Raw genomic sequence first — 19,436 nt, 5'->3', positions numbered from 1 at the left:
AAGGCCTGGGGGGAGGGAAACACCAGTTCTATACAAACCAAGTTTTCCTCTCAAAGTCTTACACAGAACTTACACATTTCTCTCCTTTTTTTTGTACTCATTGCTCATTAAAGGTAGTACAGTTGTGTTCAAAATTATTCAGCCCCCACTGAAATTGAATGTTTTGGCCATTTTGACATTGATTTTGATCATTCAGTCATCTTGCTTACATTTACATGAAAGAGGCACTTGTAGGTCAGAGAAATATAACCTTAAGTTTATAATGAAATAACCACAAATGTCTTTTCTGTGCTCACATCATTATTAGTTTTTATTCAAGCCCCAAGTGACATTCAATCTTAGTACTTAGTACAACATCCTTTTACAGTTATAACAGCTTATAAACGTGAAGCATAGCTTGACACAAGTGTCTTGCAGCGATCTACGGGTATCTTCGCCCATTCTTCATGGGCAAAAGCCTCCAGTTCAGTCAAATTCTTAGGCTTGCGCACTGCAACTGCTTTCTTTAAGTCCCACCAGAGGTTCTCAATCGGATTTAAGTCTGGTGACTGCGATGGCCACTCCAAAATGTTCCAGCCTTTCCTCTGCAACCATGCTCTAGTGGACTTGGAGGTATGCTTGGGATCATTGTCCTGTTGAAAGGTCCAACGTCTCCCAAGCCTCAGGTGTGTGACGGACTGCATCACATTTTCATCCAATATCTCCTGGTACTGAAGAGAATTCATGGTACCTTGTACACGCTGAAGCTTCCCTGTACCTGCAGAAGCAAAACAGCCCCAAAGCATTATTGACCCTCCGCCATGCTTCACAGTAGGCAAGGTGTTCTTTTCGTCATATGCCTTGTTCTTCCTCCTCCAAACATAGCATTGATCCATGGGCCCAAACAGTTCTAATTTTGTTTCATCAGTCCACAGAACACTATCCCACAACTTTTGTGGTTTGCCCACATGACTTTTGGCATACTGCAGTCGACTCTTCTTATTCTTGGGAGACAGCAAGGGGGTGCGCCTGGGGGTTCTGGCATGGAGACCTTCATTACGCAGTGTGCGCCTTATTGTCTGAGCTGAAACTTCTATACCCACATCTGACAAATCTTTTTTCAGTTCCTCAGCAGTCACACAGGGACTTTTCACCACTCTACGCTTTAGGTAGCGCACAGCAGTCGAAGTCAGCATCTTCTTTCTTCCACGACCAGGTAGCATTTCAACAGTGCCCTTTGCCTTGAATTTGCGGATGATGCTTCCTATGGTGTCTCTTGGTATGTTTAACTTCTTTGCAATCTTCTTATAGCCATTGCCCTTCCTGTGAAGACAAATCACCTCTTCTCTTGTCTTCCTGGACCATTCTCTTGACTTCACCATGTTTGTAACCACACCAGTAAATGTCTAGAAGGAGCTGAGTATCACAGTCATTTTAAAGCTGCCTAATTGGTGCTTATTATGCTTGATTGGTGCTCGGTGACATCCACAGGTGTTTTCAATACCTGTTCGAAAACACCTGAATGAACCTCTCTTCTTCAGAGTGGTAGTCTTTAAGGGGTTGAATAATTGTGGCAATGAAGAAACCACAAAAGAAACATTTACTACTGTATTACATAAACAATTGATGTTATTTTAGTTGCATTTGGTTCTTTAAAACGTCCTTGTAGGATTTCATTCTGAATACAATTCCAAATGTACACTATAGTCCCTAAACCCCTTTACAGCATTGGGGGCTGAATAATTTTGAACACAACTGTACTTCTGCTCCATCCCATGCAAGCCATCTGTCATCCTATGATCACTTTGGTTGCTGCTGTCCAATTCTGATCTTAAGTCCATCCTACATAGGCCTAGTGTTTGTTGGCCCTGTTCTTTCTCTCTTTTTGTATACATAAATTTCATGTCAATTTAAGAGTGAGACTACCAATTATCCCAGCCCGGATTGGGCTAGCTAGATCATACGAAACAGAGTCATTTTGGGGCGTGGTGTCTCATTTGGGGTGATCTTTGCATCTGTATGCAAGGATAAAGTAGTTTCCGGGCAGAAAACCACATCACGCCTCAAGCAAACCTATTTGGCCCTTCCTCTCTTTGAAGGGAAACAAAATAAAAGATCACCCTCCTTGTGTCTTATGAGGGCCTTAAAAACCCACAATCTTTGCTTCCTTCCACAGAGGAATAGGAGGCAACTTCCAATTTTCTAAGCTCACGAATTAGCTTAAGCAGACAGCTTAAGCCTTAAGCCATTTGTTTTGATTCAGTTCCAGTGGTCACACATGTTGGATCCTCCCTGCAACAAAAAAGGAGATTCCAACAACCCAGGAGTTAATAGATAAAAATCTTGAAGCAGCAGAGATGGATATTTTAACTGAAATATTAAAAGACAACGAAACTGCTGAGGCTAGAAAAAAGTGGGAACCTTTGTATAATTGGATGAGATGAGAATATGAAAGAATTAAAATTATGAGAAAGAAGATTTAAGATATAATTTTTGATTTTAAAGGCTAAGAAAAAATGGTAAGGTAAGTGTGAAGTAAGCTTAGTAAGAAACATATTGACAAATATAATAATATATACTGTTCTCTTATCACATTATCTATTTTTATTTACCCCAATACCCTGATCCAAATCCCCTTCCCTATGATCTTCCCTTACCCAATGAAAAATGAATATTTTTAAAAAAATATTCTTAACTGATAACCACTTTAGCCTTTCAGTCTTAGCCTCCCACTGCTTGCCCTACCCAGTGCTTTACCTTTAGCAATCTTAATATCCAGAGCTGTTCGGATCAGTGCCATCAAGGTGGAAGTGAAATGTACAGTGTTGTCCTCAGCAACAGGCATATTCATCAGGACCAGTCTCTGCACAAGGGAACAGGGAGTGGGGGGGGAAGGGATGCAGGCAGAAAACAATACCGAAAACGTATCAGGGAGACATAAGGAAAAATGCACAGAGTGCAAGAAATAGCATAGCCAAAAAGGAGGGCAAGGATTGCCCCCTCCGTCCTCCCAGTTCATATGACATTTTCCCTCCAGCATGCTTGCTTTTGCGATTTCTATTCATTTTGCATCCTTTTACTGACTTGCAAGGAGAGACGGCCCCAGGGGACTTCTGGATCTCCCACTCAGAGCCATTTTGGTTTTGTTTGTTTCAATTTGTTGAATTTCAAAACCCAGGATACATTAAATTCAAGGCTCTTATAACAAAACCTGTTATCCAGCTACATCCTGGCGCCCCCTTTTTGTGGTTTCTTTTTGTTTTTAAGTTTATGGTTCAGCAGCACATGATTGCCCATGCAATGATTCCACTTTATCTGAGGTTGAAAAGAGGGGAGAGAAAGTGTAAATGAAGAGAATCCAATGACCAAGGCATGGGGTGGGTGGGTCATGCTCCTTTTCCCCCATGAGGGGAAACTGAAATGGTCAAATCCACTTCCCAGAGAGTACATACTGCTTTGTACAAACTTGCCACCACCATCCCCACCTCCCTTCTGTGCACACACAGAACTGCTAGGAGCTAACAATGACTATGCTTCCACATGAGAAATAAAATGGGCCATGGGCTTCTGAAGATATGTGAGGTTGCGTGCTTGAAAGTGATCTCACAAATTGAAGCCACTCTTGGCTAAATTCCTGAATAATGCTAGAGACTGACAATCTTTTATAACTACCCTGAAGGCCACTTTATTAGTCCTCTCTTGTAGCTAACAAAATGTCTAAGGTCAGAGGCTCTGAAGGGTTGACTGCAAGCCCACAATAGAATATATTCAGACTGTGGAACTTTCTAGAACAGAGCAGTGCATATTCTCTCACCCAGTCACAGCATCATCACATGTACCAAAAACCTAGTCTGCAGATTATTTCTGTTACTACTAAGGACTGAGGGACTGAAGGATGTGATCTATATCACTCAGAGTAGGCAAACATCATAGGGCCTCATCTAGGTCAACTTCAGTAGATAATGCTGTCTGATTTCCAGCTACAGAAGCAATCCATGCAAATATTTAAGAAGAGCACCATGGATTTCAAAGTACTGTAGTGAGATATCATGTTTCTTCAACGGGAGGAACTTTCATCCTTCTATCACTACAGTTCCATTAGCCAGTAGGTGCCAAGCTCCACATTCTTCCACAGTGCCTTCCCATGTGCTTCCTCTCTAACTGCCTTATTCAGAGTTTTAAAAGGTTGCTTTTTAGGACTATAACTCTCATAATCTCCTAGCCAGAATGACCACTTGTCTTGATGGCCAAAGGATTCTGGAATTTACAAAGCTTTGGACATTTTCCAGACTGGCAAGGTCACTAAACATCTTCCTGTAAAACTGTGAAATATGTTATTTGTTAGTGGACCAGCTACTACTGTATTGGTTCAGTACTACAGGATTTTCAGCCTTTAGTTTAGTTCTATAGGTGTATATACAGGTGTTAGCCCTGCTTAGTTTCATAGTACAGTATTTCTGTCCCAGATATGTTTGCAGGATTGTAGCCACAGATACATAAGAAGCTTAAGGCTCATCAAATAAAACAATGTATTAAGCCCATCTACAATAGCTCAATAACAACTAACAAAATTGCAGCAGCATTCCTTTGTCTCAAGGAGGGACCATTTCCAGCCATGCTACCTGGGATCATTTTAAACTGGAGATGGCAAATGGAATCTGGAGACTTTATACATATAAAATATTTGCTCCACTAAGAAAGCTCCTGGAACATTATGTTTTTCTCTTACTCTGAGAGAATTAATATCATGGTAATTGCTTATAATAATAAACCAGCCATCAAGTCAATTCCAAATTAAGGTGACCCCTTCTAGGGTTTCTTAGATGTAGAGTTCTCATAAGTGTTTTATTATTCTCATCTTCTGGGGGCGCCCTGGGACTGTGCACCTTGCCCAAGGCTTATACAGTTTAACTCTTCTCCTTGGAGGCATGGTGGAGAATTGAACTCCACTACATATCTAATTAAAAGCTGTTTGCTAACATCCAATATCCCAAGAGTTCCTCCAGGAAATTGCAGCCATGATCCTTTTACCTCTCGGTCTATACTAAAGTTGCTCACCGTGTTTCTTAGACTGAAAAGGTACCACTTTCACATCTAACTTCTAATGACTATGAAACATTCCTCTTCTGCAATGATAAAGCTGCTGATGCAAATTAGCAATGATTAGAATATCACACATGTGACTATGAAATAATTCAGGTGTAAACAAAATTTGTGTTAATATCAAATCTTTATATGTGCCAGGCAGCATTTTTATCACTAGGTTTTCCCACCAGCCCTCAGTCCCGTGAGTATGCCTTTCCCATTTCTTGCTGAACAGTAGCCCACAAAGGAAATACAGTAAGGGTTGTTCTACCTTATAAGCAACTTTGGAGGGACATCTCTTTCCGAGGCCTAGTGGTGGGGACATGAGAGTCAGCATTTCATACATCTCAGTGTAATGGATGCGGCCACTGCTCATGGAGGGGAAAGAGGAGAAAGGGAATGGGACGGGAGAGGAGATGCAGAGAGATGAAAGAAGAAAAAAAGCATTCCCAGAGACCAAAAATCCCAAATAAAACAGAATATAGGGAACAGAAGAGAGAAAACAAACAAACAAAACAACAGACAAAACAGGAAAAGAACAGGAAACCCATTAATCAATGCAAATCATACATGGCAGCCTGTGCTGGTGTTGATTTATAGCACCCCTCACACAGACCCAGGAATGCCACTAGAATGGACTGCCTACTGTCCTCTGCTTCTGCAGTTGCTTTTTATGGCCAGTCTTTCTTGCAGATGTAGCCATTGCTCCACGTACTTCCCAGGGCTGTGTGCCAGTGGTATAAATCAAGATACACAACACTCCAACAAGGGGTTACTCAGGACGTGGTGCTGCACACCTCAGTGAATCAGCCAAATCAGAGCTACTCCTTGAGGTCCAGTGGCATCTTCCTTTTCCACCAGGTCCTGTGATTTGCGTTGTCACGTAACCCATAGCTGAAGCATCATGTACCCTCCCTCCATCTGGTAGTGTCTATGCAATCAGAAAGCAGCACCTTGCATAGGAGGGCAGTGAACTAGGTTCACTTGTCAAAGAGATGTACTCATTTACTTCCATCACACTCTGGGATGGAATACTTTCCCACCATGCACTGGTGCAAAGGCATGCTAGGTGGCTTAGAAAAGAAAAGCAAGAAAAAACAATTCTACATGCCATGCTCCCTCCTCCTCCCGCTCTGAGTTCTCACTCATGCGACTTCAAGTTCCACCCTGTTGGAGTTTAAAGAGTCTCAACAGAGGCAGCTGTTTAGCCTTCTGAGGGCTAGGGCTCATTTGGACCCCCACATTTTAAAGCAGCAACGTGACAACCTGGAATCTTTTCCCTGCCTTTTGACTTTTGTGTTACAATATGCTGTCCTATACACAATATTTGATTTACAGAAGACACCAGAAATCAAATCTTATGGAAAGCCACATCTCCCGACATTATATAAATATGTACATTTTGAATACTTAGGTTTTCCTTTTTCACTTATGGATGGTATGTGTTACCAGCTTTTAGCTAAGAGAGTGCATGGGAGAAAACAGCTATAAACCTTCTAGGCCCGATGAAGAAGCTTCCAAAGTTAATGTTCTTGCCTGACATAAAGGCTTACTTAAAAATAGTGCCTATACTAACAAACAGTATTAGGTGGGAATTCATTTTTTTTTCCAAATGAGAAACATCACGCTGGCCCAGTGTCTTATGGGCCAAGACAGTTCCTCAAACTCTCTCGAAAACTTCTCAACTTATCTTTGATCCTGATAGTTGCTGAGGTATCAGAAGAAAAACTCTGGACTGTCCTTCAGTTTAGAGTCAGAACTAAAAAAAAGTTGCCTTTTTGGACCACAGCTCAGAGAATCCCTCTACCAGCATGGCCAGTAGCCATTCTGGCTAGGCCATTCTGCAATACCCCTTAAAATAATTTTTATGGCTGTCCTTTAAAACAACAATCAGCTTACTTTAATTGCCTTTGGCATGATTATTGGCAGAAAGCTTCAAGACATATTTAATCAATAAATGTATCCAGATCTGAGCTATTAAATTGGTTTGGGTAATGCATGTAAATAGTTGTATATTTTTCATTTAATTCCACTACATTTGTCCACTTTCTTTACCACTTTCATAATTTATTTATAGCCTTTCCTAATTGGCTTCCATATAAGTAAAAGAAGATTTACGGGAACTTTTCCATAAGAGAGAAGTCTGATTTTATCCTGTGGTAACTGTCTCTCTGCGAAACTGCTAGCTTCAAAGCAAGATGGATAATTCTAATTGTATTTATTTTCCTGCTCTCTTACATTATCCTCTTAGTCCTTAGTTCTTGCACTGAAACATTTCAAAATGGGAATTAAGTATAGATTTGTGGTGAGCAATGAAGGAAATTATAGCCCTGAGATATTGTAGTAAAACCTTATGATTGGGACAAGAAGTGAGGTTCAAAATGAGGGGATGTGAAATGTTTGGTTGAACCTCCACAACCACAGAAATATGTTGAATGTTTCTAAAATGATGTAAAATTCAAACCCCAGTGAAAATTTGGCACAAATTTGTGTTGCTGTGCTGTCTCTAAACAGAACACTGAAATTCGTTAATTGCCAAGTTGCCCTGTGATATGTTGTGGTTGACTAAGCAAGTAGCTGGCCCAGGGATGCATACTGTTCAGTTTCGTGTGCCTTTCCCCCACTATTAGTCTAGGGGGCAAATGAGTAAGGAGGGACAGCAACGGTCACAGGAGAGGCAAAGAACCTGTGCAAACTGTACTTCCTCCTGGCTAGTCTGTGGGTGAAACAGTGTTGCACTGTTGCTGAGAAGCAGAAACATAATCCACATGCTTTCTAATATCTGTGCATGATAGTAGTAAGGCAGTTCTGTTCATTCTTTGCAAACAGTATCATTTGTTTTCCTACATGGTATGGAGTGAGTAAATTCTTATTTCTTCTGTATGAATACTCTTCAGGAAGGCAGTGCTGGGTCTACTTTGGCAGCAGAAATTTCAGACACATTTCAGATCCAGACATTGAGAGAAAAGGGAAATGTTGGGAAGTAGCAAGGGGTGTTGGGGGGAAAGGCACATTTTGCAAGGCAGAAAATCCTCCCCTTGTTGCAATGAAACTTTGACAAGGGAAGTAATGAAGAAGGCTATGAAGGATGTGGCTAAACGTTAGTACAATGAAATTACATGATAGCCGGTGGTTCCATGCACAGCAATGCCTGTGTTTTGTCAGAGACAAAATTTCACAGACAGTTATGGCCATCATACTTGTGTACTGGAAGTATAAAGAAGAAAATTTAAAGAAACAGAAGTTGATCTTCCAAATGGAATGAGGCATGTTGCACCTGATGCAGATTTTGAAAGATGAAAGCTCTAAAATATGAGTAGGGTAGGAGCCTTCTAAGCAACCTCGACATCACTTTGTGACATGCCACTGAAGAGAGAATTTTGTTTCATAGCCATTTTCTGTTCTAGAATATAGGAATGAGGGAACCTTAAAAGCAAATGGAAACTTATAAATGACAAAACATTACTGACATGTTTACTTTCCAGGACTCTGAGTTCATTTGCAACATAAATTTTACATGGAACAGCAATACATTTAGGCAGTTGTTTAGTACTAAATAGAATTTGATAATCATTTTTATAGGTATCAATGATAATAGTTACGGCTTTTCAAAATACAACCTATGTCTTATATCAGACAAAACTGAAATTTGCTCTAATACATTCAGTATAATAATATCATCAACAAGATGATTACTGATGGACATTCAAACATTAGAAATTCTTCTCAATGCTTGGAGGATTAATTATTCTTATCCTATTATAGCTACTCTCAGGTAAATGGTGATACTTGGAACAGGTTTCAGAAATGAATTTTTGAGTTGTCAAAGTAGTAGCATGTGGAACCAAACGTCCTTCGCACATGAAAGATCCAACTGCTCTTATGAAGCTCACAATAGAGACAGCATGGTACATGCACATGCGGAATATAATTTTCCATTTTGAAATTTACAAAACCAGAGACAATGGAACAACTTTGACTTTAGTGCTAGATCCAGAATCTGACATTGTCTTTTTTGTCTTTTCTTCTTTTAATTAAATGTATGAGTTGAAACAACTTTTTATTGGACCTTCAGGTTCAAATAATAAAATCTCAAGAACTGTAAGTGACTGAAGCTAGGAATTTGAAAAAAAAAGTGGAAAGCACCCTTAATATTTTCAAGTGATTTAAATACAGGGTTAGATTTTAAAAAGTATTTAATGTGTGTGTAGGTTTAGAAAAAGATGTCCCCAATTGCTAACCTTTCCCATATATAGATTAAGCTCTTCTATTGGACAGGAACCTGTTGCTTCCTACCTTCTTGGCAATAACAGCTGCTGGTTCTGAGACAGTTTGGATCTCTTTAAACTCGAGGGAAAGCAATGCCATGGTTCCCTTGTAAGGTGCAGTGGTGGGAGAGCGAAGGGAAGGAGGGAAGGGTTTAACAGGATGTCCCTATAGCCGGCTTGTGACTGGGGATTGGGAGGCAAACCTTGCAAGCCACCCTGTAGGGGCAGTTCTCTCCCAGGCCCAGAGGAGGCGAGATCACCCGTACTAATGTGTACATATCCTTATACAGGATCCTGCCACTGGAAAGAAAGCACAGGTGGGTTAATAGGGCTACTTAAAAAATGGGAAAGAGGAATCAAGTGTGTAACTGGCAGCACCAGGGATGTGCATCCTTTTTCTTTCGTTTCCAGTTAGGAAAATGTTCTTAACAGTCACCATTATGAAAATAAATCTGCCATGTTCTCCATTCCAACATCTACCCACTAAAAGGGAGACTAAGTCACTGTAAGGCGCAGGGGCAGAACTGATCCCACTGCATTTGGCAGAAAGAACAATGCAAAAGGGTTAATATTGTCCAAGTGTGAGGCTGGTATAAGATGATGTGTCTAAGTCTGTTACATTCCAGTTTTCTGCATGTGGAAAGTGATATACTGTACAGAGATATATGCCTGAAACTGCACTATGTTAGAAGACAAAATTAAACATCCCAAAGTTCTTGATCCAACAGAGTCCAACAGAATTCATAACTGCGCATTAACAAACAAACTAATGAGATTCCATGGTTTCTCCTTCAAGTCCATGTTATTAGCATATGGGCCATAAATTTAATGAAACTGTTGTTAGGCCACTGTATATCTGCCATAAGAAAAACTGAGCTGCTTTGTTGATGGACAGATGCTAGTCTAGAAAACCCTTGATAACAACTATAGCCGAAGCTGGAGCCATCACAGAATCTGGAATATGCATCTGGGCATTGAATCCCACATTTGGGTGAACTGTGTGGGCATCTTTTTGCTTGCTCTGCCAATTCAGGATGAAATTAAAGGGCCACATGTTTGAAATCAAGTGTGGGGAGAAACAGCTCTGCATGTGCCTAAACAGCATGTTTGGAGGAACAGCTCTAGCCTCATCCTATCTTTAAAATGCTAGTTTTTAACATACGGGATATACACACAGTCTCTGATTTGAGAACATTGATTTCAATACAAGTTCTCTGTTTTAAGAACATCCAGAAGATACTCGCCACCTGTTGCATGAAGTGGAAGAAGCTCTTGCATCTTTGCTAAGAGATCTTATAGACTCTGTGTTTCAATTCTAATTTCAAACATGATATTCAATACCAGTTACTCCATGTTTCTTATTGCATTCAAGGCCTGGCTTACAGTACATTATTGCAAAAGAAAGACAATCTAGTCTGACTGAAAAATAGCACAAAGGGTCACATCTTAAACTACTATAATAAGATTAGATTGTATGATTTAGAAAAACCACACACATTATATTTCAGGGCATGTAAGTGGAGGGTCTGACTAGTTCATTCAATGGCTGAATTGCAAGCAGTCCAGAGATGGCTCATCTCTTTTCTCACACTCTTCTTCATTACTTCATTACTAGTTATTTCATTCATTGATTCTATCTATTTTGAGTTTCAATTTTGATGCTTGCAAATGTCTCAAAGGGTATTCCCAGTTACACAACATAGAAACATTTGAAATACATAAATAACTATGAATATTCACACAGGTTTTAAAAGGTTACCAAACCAGGCAAAGACTCTGGCAATGCCAAAACCAGTTGGGGAAAGACTGGGGGCTGGGGGCTGGATGCACCTTTCAAATTCTCTGAGACCCTAAAGATTACTTGTGGTGTTAGTGTTAGTTCAGGCTAAGCATTGTCATATCAACAGGACCCTGGAATCATACAATTATACTGAAATTCCCATGGGAGACTTGGTGGAAAGCTGTTCTTTTGAAACACTGCAAAAATATTTAGGTGGAGACATGGAATAAGAGGGTGGTCTCTTATCTGATAACTTTGCTTAATGCTGTTTTTTTTAACAAAAATATCTGAGATCAGTTGTTCTGAAACAGTGTCATTGGCCTGGACCTGCAGACCTCAAAAGATGCCATAGCAAAAATAAAACAATGTGAGCATAACATAAGGGTTAGTAAACTTTTTTTGTAAACACACACACTCAGAGGAGTCCAGTTCACGCTCTGGCTCTCCAGGGAGCTTAAACGGTTAGATCCAAAGGCATATCTGTCATTCCCGCTTTACATGTTTGATGCACTGGTGTCTCTGTGTAGATATGACTGTTGCATAAAGTGTGAGATTCCCAGAGACAGCTTGTAAAATCATTACCACAAGACTCAAAAATATGGAACATGTAGGTATATAGACCTTAAATTTCTTTTTTTTAAAAAATCCTAATCTTAACCTCCAATTCAAACCTGATGAAACTCTGAATCGTCTCAATAAGAAAGACAATCTTGTTTGAAAATCCATTTTGATGGGGCCATATGTAGCACATTTGGAGGCTGCAGTACACAGAATGCATATCTCTATTCCCTTTTTGTTTGGCAGGGTATTAGGGTTTATAAAAGGCACAGAACTAGGGTGTGCCTACATACCATGCAGCTCTGTCATACTCTGCCCAAATCCGGACAAATTCATCAAGGTGGTGAGGTCCCAAGATGGAGGAGTCTCTAGTCAGGTATTCAAAATTGTCCATGATGACAGCCACAAAAAGATTGAGCATCTAAGGATGGGAGAGAAATGAATATGTAAAGATAAAGGGCTAAGTACAGATTGAAGATGGGAAGACAGATCATTGAAGAATCATGCAGGAGAGCTACACACAACTCCCTGAACAGCAAATTCCTTTATCTATTTTCCATGTTATCCACCAATAAGATTACAGTCTCTTAGTGTCCTATTGTAGTGGCAGCAATACTACTCCTACTCGCCTTCTTCCTTTTTATTAGGCTGCCTTCTAAATCAAGTTTGTGAAAACCAAGCCAGGAGTTCAGGAACCTTATGATTTGCATACTGCATTCCAGTAATTATAAGATCATGTTCAGTGTCACCAACCCTGGAACACAAATGATAAAGAAAGGGGAACTCACCAAGAAGGAACAGAAGAAGATGAAGGAGACAAAGTACACATATGCGAGATCCGTGCCACACTGCTCATTCTCATTTTGCCCAGATGTTGCTGTGGTGTCTGTCTCACATCCTTTACCTTCTAGGCATGAAAGCATGATCTCTTGCCATGCTTCCCCTGTGGCACTCCTGTGGGCAAAAGAAATCCACCCTTGCAAGTTTATACTTTTATTGTGGTGGTGATGGCATCTACCATTCAGAAGAACAATAGCTATATTGTTATCCTACAGCATGCCTTAAAAAACAAACAAAAACACACACACACAAAACAGCTGGCTGAAAAGCGGAGTGAGTTGGAGTACATGGCTGCAAAGTCAGGGCTCAGAGGTTCTGTTCTCCACTGAATATTTCAGTTGCATTTTGGAGCACTGACAGCATGGTCTTGTTCGCTCTATCAAAACTGAGAGAGTTAGGTTTTCTGTAACACTTTGGATGATGAATCCTTATGAATTTTAAGGTACATTTACCTGAAAAGAAGCATGAGTGAACCTAGAAAGCTGCGGAAATTGTTGTGACGGTTTATGTGGCTTTCTTCATCTAATTTGATATTCCCAAAAACCTGAAGATACAGAGAAGTGAAAACTCAGTATAGATGAATTGATAATGCAAACTAAATGAAAGAAAACAACAAAAGAAGAAACTAAACTAAGCTGATTAAACTAAAGCAAACTCCCAACCAAGCAACTGTGAAGGTGATATAAAACATATAGATCCCTGATCACATTTTCCCCTACAGTCTCCAAGTGCAGTGAACATAACTGGTGGGAGTGAGACATTTATACATTATTTTTCCAAAGAAAAATGTGTGAAAGAGGGATCGCTGCTCATGGTGTGTGCACTCATCTCGCTTCCATCTCTGTAAACAGGTTTTGCAGGTTACACGTAAAAAAGCTGACAGCTCAGGATGTCTATGGGAAGATATGGAATGAAAGAAATATGTGTGAGTTCCATGGGAAGTAAAGCCTCTTTTCATCCACCTCTGGCTCCCTCAGAGCTCAGGTGTGCTCCAGTCAAGAAGAAGATCACATGAACTACCCAGTGGCCCTTCTCACAAAATGGAAATCAAACATTCCAAATATCAAATATCCAAACACAAATGCCCTCTGTAGAGGGTGTAACAGTAAGTGAAAATGCCAAATGACTACAAGGTCACTGACACTACTGTTAAAATATTACTTTTACCATGTCATGAGTACCGATGCCATTTTAGTTTGTTTGACCAAGGCAGTACATTTGATATTAATGCATTAAAGTTAATGTGCTATTTCAAAGTTTTGGAGGCAAGTCAATATTAGAGCTTCAGTGGGGGAGAAAGAGCAGGAGCAGTGCTTCAAAAATAACAGCAACATTTAAAGTCATTTGACCAGGAAGAGAGGATCGGCAAGAGAGGAATGTCATGTTGGGGCTGGGACTTTGCAATCAGAGATATTGATAGTGAACCCAGTATACAGGATATTTTGAAAGCATGCTTGCCATTCAACACCAGTGGATTAGAAAGTATTTTCTTGTATTTTTCTTTGTGCAGAAGTAATGTGGGTAATAAAGTGGTAGGAATGTATGGTTGAAGAGGCTTCATTTGCAAAATCGGTAATTGTAATGATTTGCACACTGAGTCAGACAATGAATAATGCAACAAATTACATTTGAGGGAGAGATAATGTTCTGAGCTTGAATCCAATGCATGCAAGGAGGAATATGTCTCTAAGTAAATTCGGTATTTTAAGAAGACTTGCTCTAGTAAATAACATTTTCATTCTAGTCTTATTACTGTGTTGAAGAAAAGGGTTTATAGAAAAATGGGCATCACAAGTTCAAGAAATGAACAGCTTGTAGTTAATAATATTGTTTATTAAATCATCTGTAAACCTATAATTACTATATTACACCCAGGAACTCCTGTCCTAAAATTCATGAATGCTTACATAGTTCCTTTATAAATAGGATCAAAGGCATTTCTTGAGATTGCTCACCTGCATCCCAATGATTGCATAAATGAAGAAGAGCATCGCAATCAGGAGACAGACATATGGGAGGGCCTAAAAGTTATAAATATTATAAAAAAAACTGTTTTATTATATACACAGTATTTGTATATTTAAAATATTTACACTCTACTCTTCCCTCTTGAGAGTGAGATGCCAAAGTAGACAACATAGTCAAACAAGGTGACCCCCCCATTTAAAATAGCTTCTACATTAGAAAAATAGATGTTGCCTTTCTAACAAATGTGTGCATTTAGTTCAGTTCATTTTCTAGAGTATTATAATGTTATATACCAGATATTACAAAAGTGACAAATACTGAACTGTTAAATAAACCATGGCCCTATGATTTTCTTTTTTGCAGTTTAAAAATGTAGCCAGATCTGTGCAAGAGCAGGATATGTTTGCCGCATGGAAAAGATCAAGTATTTGCAAGCATGCACTGTCACCATTAGTGGACAAGGATAAACCTGTCAGCTCCACAACACAGGGAGAAGAAAATATTGTTAATTGTCAAATAGAGTGGTGAATTCTCTGCCCTGCAGTTGCATGAGAGCAAAAGGTTCAGGTACAATTACGAGAAACGTGATCCTTAGTGAAAACTGCATTCTCTCTGGTTTGCATAACACAGGGCAGAGAATTAAAGTGGGAGCTGCATATCTTCCAAGGCAATCTCTCTTACTCCTCCCAGGAACAACGCACACATAGTACATTAAAACATTCAGGCTTTGCTAAGCCTTTTTTTTTTTGCCAAGTATCTCCTGAACAGACTGATCGCTGTGGGGAAAAGGATGCTGAGTAAGATGCCCCTGTGATCTGATCCTTTAGTCCCTTCACATGACCTTATGAAAGACTCCTTGACTGCCTCACAAGGGAATGTTCCTAGAATAGAGATCCTAGGGATTGGCAAACCAGGCCAAGAGGTATAAAAAGGCAATTTGTTGGGACACAGTTGCAACACTGGCACCAGAGCTTGAACAACTTAAATTTTCAGACTGCAATCCCAGAATCCCCCCAGCCGTCATGGCCAAAAGTAACAAAACAAAACAAAAAAGGGTTTCAAGTTCTAAGTGGCACAAGGCTAGTTCTTTCTCCTTTGCTCATTCCCTTTGCCCATTGTCTGTGTGTAGGAGTACTGGCTGGAAAAGAGCTGGTCTGCACTTCCAAAACCAGTTTTGCAGGGGCGAGTGGCATTCTAATGGAGAGCAATGATTCTTCCCAAGCTGACAGGAGGTCAGCGTTTACCTTAAATGACTGCACGAAGGTCCACAGCAGAATTCGAATGGTATAACCCTGGCGAAGCAGTTTGATGAGACGGGCAGCTCGGAACAACTTCAGAAAGCTCATGTTGAAGCTGCTTGTATTTACCAGCTTAAACAGAATCAAGAGAGAGAAAGTGGCACATTTAAAGGAGGAGCAAGGAGGAGATAACACTACTTTCCCTGTCCCTGACCTCCCTCAAAAGACAAAGATGGGCAACGGAAAGGAGCTTCACCTTGCTATCCGTCAAGATAATTTCTGTAATGCTGCCAATCACAGTGATGAAATCAAAGATATTCCAGGTGTCACGGAAATAATTCTGCAGGAAGATGCAAGGAGCGGAGAGATTGGAAGAAGGGAACAGATTAGGTCATAATGTGAAAAACACAGCTAGCTGTGACCCCATAACAACAACAAAAGTGGAACCACCAGGTTAAATTCACTATTAATGGCCAATTCATGATTATTGCTTTAGATCTACAGTCCCACTATGATATCTGGCATTGGGGCTACGGTGGCCTTGTATCAGTTGATGCCTGCCTTGTCCAAGGAAGGGCTGGTGCTTTCTGCTTCAACGTTCAAGAGTTCACAGCGCCAGGAAACATGGGAAGGTCAATACATAAATATTTACTCCTCACAGAGTGTGTAAACAACAAAATTACTATTACTACTGTTGCCATTATTAGTCTTCAATATTGCCTTAGTTTATGTTTCGTCTGAAGGCTACAAATTGTTTAGCTAAGGAATCCTTGAAGGCCAAAAGGTTATCAATATGTGTGGGAGCAGAATGTTATCACATCTGACACAGGGAGTGGGGAAACTTCATTGCCCCTGATCTTGGTCCTCTTGCAATCTTTCTAAAGTCTGTGGGGGAGTGTCAGAGGCCCACTGAATTTATAAGATTGGGATTTTTACTCAAATTTTTCAAATGTAACTTCAACATCTGTCCATTAGACCACATATATCTCCATTAATAAGAATGCTTCTAATAACGGGGTAAAGGGTTATCAGAGTTATTTAAGGGTTATCAGAGTAAATTCAGGGCAAGTTTATTCATCCTTCTGTCCATCCATCTTTAGTTTTCTCAAGGTTATGCCTACCCCAATGATTCTAATGATGTTTGCCACAATATTGCAGAATGGGTTATAGACCTAATATGCTTTCCAGTAGGTTCACTGTGAATCAGACATCTAATTCATGAATATCCATGGAGCCAAGCTGTAGTAACTCCATCTGTTGTGCCTTTCCTCCAAACTATTTGGAACTTTCATGCACTGGACGAATGTCATTCAAGTCTCACAAGACATTTTTACTAGGCACAAGCAGCATTTACATAACCTGAAAGTGAATGCCTAACCCTAAATGTTCTTTAACTCACCAGGAAGCCAAAAGCTATAATTTTCAGGACACATTCCAGTGAGAAAACCATGGTAAATGCAATGTTCAGATACTTGAGAGCCAGTTCATAAGTGTAGGGAGCAGAATAGTACTGTTAGAAAATAAGAAGAAAGAGTCATAAATACGTGAAATTTTATCTGTACGAATAAAACAAATGGGAATTTTGCTTACCACTGTAAGGTTTACACTTTCACTTTAGTTATTTCTGATTCTTGGTTCAATTAATAGCTAAAATTAGGAAATTCCAAATATCCAGGAGAAACTAAGTTAAATAGCCAGTACTGATTTGGAGCAACGAAGTCAGTCCATCCTGGCCAAAAAACTTTATAAAACAGTCATAGCCAATACAGAATTTTCCTTTTAAAGGATTCATTGTTTAAGTTGCATTGAGGAAGCTGTTCTGAGTACAAAGTATGGCAGATGAGAAAAATTAACAACTACTGTTGTGCTTGAAACATAGAAGGAAAATAGTTGCTGCTCAGGTTACCCATGAGAACAAAACAGATGCATTTTTTGGGGGGGAGGGAAGCAAGTGTGGAATTGCCAGAGAACTGAAAATCCAAATAGTATTTGTGATTTAAAACATAATGTAAGCTCTTAACACGTTTTCCTAAGCAGGTCAGAATACAGCAAAATCATTAGGGAGACATTTCTCACCACGTTTCCCATCAATACATTCGACACAGATAAACAGTTAATTATGGATGCCTGTTAAGCACACCTACATGAAACACATTTGGAAATAAATTTTAGTCACATTCATATGCTATATGGGTACATACACTTAACTTGTTTTAGATACACATCAAAAGTACAACACATTGGGTATGGGTACACTAGCAGCAGGGATCAAGCTAATGTCGGCTGCCTGGGAATGGTCAGACGTGATTAGAATAATCTAATCAAGCCTGACCATTCAGATTGAAATGGTTCCAATATTGTGAAGTGCCTTAATAAGTGCCTTTGCAAAAAAAAAAAAAAGGCAAATGCTGTTTTCAGCTGCCTTAACAGAAGTATAGTCTCCAAATCACGTGAAGTACTAGTCTCCCTCTAGTACTTCACACTGATTAGACCTCATCTTGAGTAATGTGTGTCTGAGGATATTGGTTTTGTAGTACAGTGGTGTCTCGCTTAGCGATCACTCTGTTGAGCGACGAAATCACTTAGCGAGTAACTTTTTGCGATCGCAAAAGTAATTGCTTTGCAATGGTCCCTATGGGGTTTTTTCACTTTGCGATGATCGCGGGGAAGCGATCATGGCAAAGCGACCCTTTTTTAACAGCTGATTGGCTGTTTCAAAATGGCCACCGGGAAAACAAAACGGTCGCCCGCTGTTTTTCCTCGCTTAAGAGGCAGCGAAAATGGCGGCGCTATGGAGGATTTTCGCTTTAAGGTGAGTTTTTAAGCCCATAGGAACGATTAATCACATTTTAATGCATTTCTATGGGCTTTTAAATTTCGCTTATTGATGTTATCACTTAGCAACATTTTTTCCAGAATGGATTAACGTCGCTAAGCGAGGCACCACTGTACTTGTTTCCCAGGATTTGCAGGTGTATCGTCTCGGCCAGAATCCTAACTGTTGTTATGGAACAGCATCAAGGTCATGTCTCAAGACTGATAAACACTGCATTCCTTAGTAATGGTCTACCAGCCTGGGAATGAAAAGACAGAAGCTGTGGAAAGTTACAGGATGGGCATGGACTTGCGGACAAAGGACTGTATGCCGATTGGATACCATCACGAAGCAGAGACTTTGATTTAAGTTATAGAAAGGGAGGTTAAGAAAGTGTGTGCATGTAAGTTGGAGAAAGAGAAGAAGATGGACAAAAGGTTTACAGCCTTCATTGGCTGATTGGGAGACTTAATGCTTACTTAGAACAGGTCATGGAACTGTGGTCTTTACATGTCATAAAGCAGCTCAATACATTTAGAATTAATAACTGCTTTGCTTAGGATAGTTGACAATTGGGATCAAAAGGGAAAAAGTGGCAATCAGTTTTAAATGTAGTCACATTGAGCCAAACCTTTGAAATTGCCAAGCAACCTTTCAATATCACTCAGCATCACCTTACCTTCATCATTAAAACCACTGTATTAAGTGCTATCATAGCCATAATGGTGTATTCAAAAGATGGGGAGACTACAAAATGCCATACTCGGTACTGAAAGGTATGTCGGTTCTGGGGCATGTAGCGGGTAAGGGGTTTCGCACTGATGGCAAAGTCAATGCATGCTCTCTGGAAGAAGACAAAAAAAAGGAGAGAGAAAAGAAATCAAGTCTCTTAATGGACCTTCGTA

General features: G+C 39.9%; 1 protein-coding gene and 1 long non-coding RNA gene across 2 annotated transcripts in view; one reads left to right on the top strand and one right to left on the bottom strand.

Annotated features, from left to right (window-relative positions):
* Positions 1-19,436, bottom strand: part of CACNA1E (calcium voltage-gated channel subunit alpha1 E) — a 509,386-nt gene that overhangs the window by 30,168 nt on the left and 459,782 nt on the right. Inside the window, exons 32-41 of the mRNA XM_072998149.2 lie at positions 19,211-19,375; positions 17,116-17,226; positions 15,973-16,056; positions 15,723-15,848; positions 14,466-14,531; positions 12,963-13,054; positions 12,459-12,624; positions 11,964-12,091; positions 5,336-5,432; positions 2,737-2,842 (exon numbers count right to left, since the gene is read on the bottom strand). Of these exons, the coding sequence (XP_072854250.2) occupies positions 2,737-2,842; positions 5,336-5,432; positions 11,964-12,091; positions 12,459-12,624; positions 12,963-13,054; positions 14,466-14,531; positions 15,723-15,848; positions 15,973-16,056; positions 17,116-17,226; positions 19,211-19,375 (1,141 nt within the window). The remainder of the gene's footprint in view (positions 1-2,736; positions 2,843-5,335; positions 5,433-11,963; positions 12,092-12,458; positions 12,625-12,962; positions 13,055-14,465; positions 14,532-15,722; positions 15,849-15,972; positions 16,057-17,115; positions 17,227-19,210; positions 19,376-19,436) is intronic.
* Positions 1-19,436, top strand: part of LOC144588877 (uncharacterized) — a 325,738-nt gene that overhangs the window by 86,885 nt on the left and 219,417 nt on the right. The gene's annotated exons all lie outside the window — the stretch shown is intronic.

This window comes from Pogona vitticeps, chromosome 4 (assembly GCF_051106095.1).
Source record: "Pogona vitticeps strain Pit_001003342236 chromosome 4, PviZW2.1, whole genome shotgun sequence".
Taxonomy (NCBI): domain Eukaryota; kingdom Metazoa; phylum Chordata; class Lepidosauria; order Squamata; family Agamidae; genus Pogona; species Pogona vitticeps.
The sequence above is the reverse complement of the archived record's forward strand: the minus strand, read 5'-3'. Positions and strand labels throughout refer to the sequence as shown.